We start from the raw sequence: 1,713 nt of genomic DNA on the forward strand, positions 1-1,713 counted from the left end.
ATGAGAGGGCTGATCAACGTTGGGTCTCACTGCGCCGTAAACAGTGTATTGCAGTGTCTGTATGTCACAGATGACTTTAGGATCACGCTGACCAGATCTGATGACGACGATGATGATGTTGTTGTTGTTGATGATGTCGACGACGCCAACTGCGATAGAGCCAGCTACAGCACCGTGACGAGCGAACTGACGAGTGTCTTACGGGACATGGACCGTAACACTCCGGGAATGCCGCCGTGCGATCCGAATTCACTTGTGGACGCGCTAATTCGATACAGTGGCATGACATACGAGGTTCAACAAGATGCCGATTCGGTGTTTAAGTGCGTGCTAAACGCACTGGCGGACGACGGCGACCCTCGATGCAAACAAGCATCTGACCTGTGGACTATACGGAAACGACAATCGGCAAAGTGTTCAACGTGTAACGCGGAATGCGTCTCGCGCCATGCGGCGAACAACGTGATTGTATATATTGGGGAAAACGAGCCAAATAAGCTACAGGACTACATGGACGACTACTCTGAGTCCTTTAGAGTGTCCGACTACCACTGTGGCACCTGTCAAGAGGAGACGGAACTGAACGTCAATACGGATATCACAGAGCTACCCGCGGTCCTGTGTTTCACCCTTGCCAGAGGGCAGCGGTGTGTGCAACGCGGAGAGCTTATGGTCAACGCCAGTGCGATCGACGTACCAGAAGAACTAGACTGTAGCAGGATGTCTGCAACTTCACAGCCTACAAAGTACGAACTGTACGGTATGATAACTCACACAGGCCCCTATGAGTTCGGTCATTACGCAGCCTTTGTGAAAAAGATGTCCAAGTGGTATTTTGTTGACGGCGATGTTGTGAAACAGTGCCCTGTATTACCCTTATCGTACTACAACCTGCCTGCTCATTTGTATATGTTAATGTACAGAAGAATCTAAGTGCACCCCAGCGGGTTGTTGGTTTGTGATTGTACAGTCTGTATGTGTTCACTTTGACGAGATGTATGTCTGTCATGTATATTGAATGTGTTATACGGATGCAAAATAAACATGCGATAAAACAAGACAGCGTGTGTAATGTTTATTTGCAACTACAGTCAACAGGCGAAATCCAAACGTATTTATTTTGTATCCACCACAGTTAGGTCAGTCACATGAAAACTCTTACTGTCGGCCCAGTGTTACACGTTGGACAAACCCTGGTAGAACAACCGCAGGTTGCATGGCCACATATCATTATGTACACCCTAGGCTTATTGCACTCTACGCAGACAATGTCCGGCTGGACACTGCTCGTGTCCACCGCACGACAAAAAGTCCATTCCGCTTTGCACAGAAAACACGAGCGCTTCTTCGTCACCCTGACGCCCTGGTCGATGCATGCCGAGCAGCACATGTGTCCGCAGCTCAACATGCACATTGGCTTCCTTTCGTAACAGCAACAACACGCCGGCAGATCAGCCCCGCGAGATCCTGCAGCCGCATCCGAGTCCGAGCGTTCTCCAGCGTCTGCGCCAATTACACCCGGCGGACCACCAGGCCCGTTCGCTTGCAAGCGACCTGGATCCTGGGTAACAAATGTCAACCGGCGTTCATGTTCGAGGTCCGGCGAGGCGAAGCCCTCCCATGGTGATCGATGATGCGGCTCCCGGACTACAGGTTGCATTCGGCCCACACCCACGCTGGGAGCTCCCCTGCATCGAGCCATCTCTTCTGCGG

At 51.3% G+C, this 1,713-nt stretch overlaps 1 protein-coding gene across 1 annotated transcript; it reads left to right on the top strand.

Moving 5' to 3' along the window:
• Nucleotides 1-933, top strand: LOC308397581 (ubl carboxyl-terminal hydrolase 18-like; the record flags this gene model as incomplete). Its single annotated transcript, XM_080883556.1, has 1 exon — nt 1-933. The coding sequence occupies one exon, from the start codon at nt 1-3 to the stop codon at nt 931-933; it is 933 nt and encodes a 310-aa protein (XP_080739682.1).
• Nucleotides 934-1,713: the final 780 nt, after the last annotated feature.

Source organism: Rhamphochromis sp. 'chilingali' (genome assembly GCF_963969265.1).
Source record: "Rhamphochromis sp. 'chilingali' genome assembly, chromosome: 5".
Taxonomy (NCBI): domain Eukaryota; kingdom Metazoa; phylum Chordata; class Actinopteri; order Cichliformes; family Cichlidae; genus Rhamphochromis; species Rhamphochromis sp. 'chilingali'.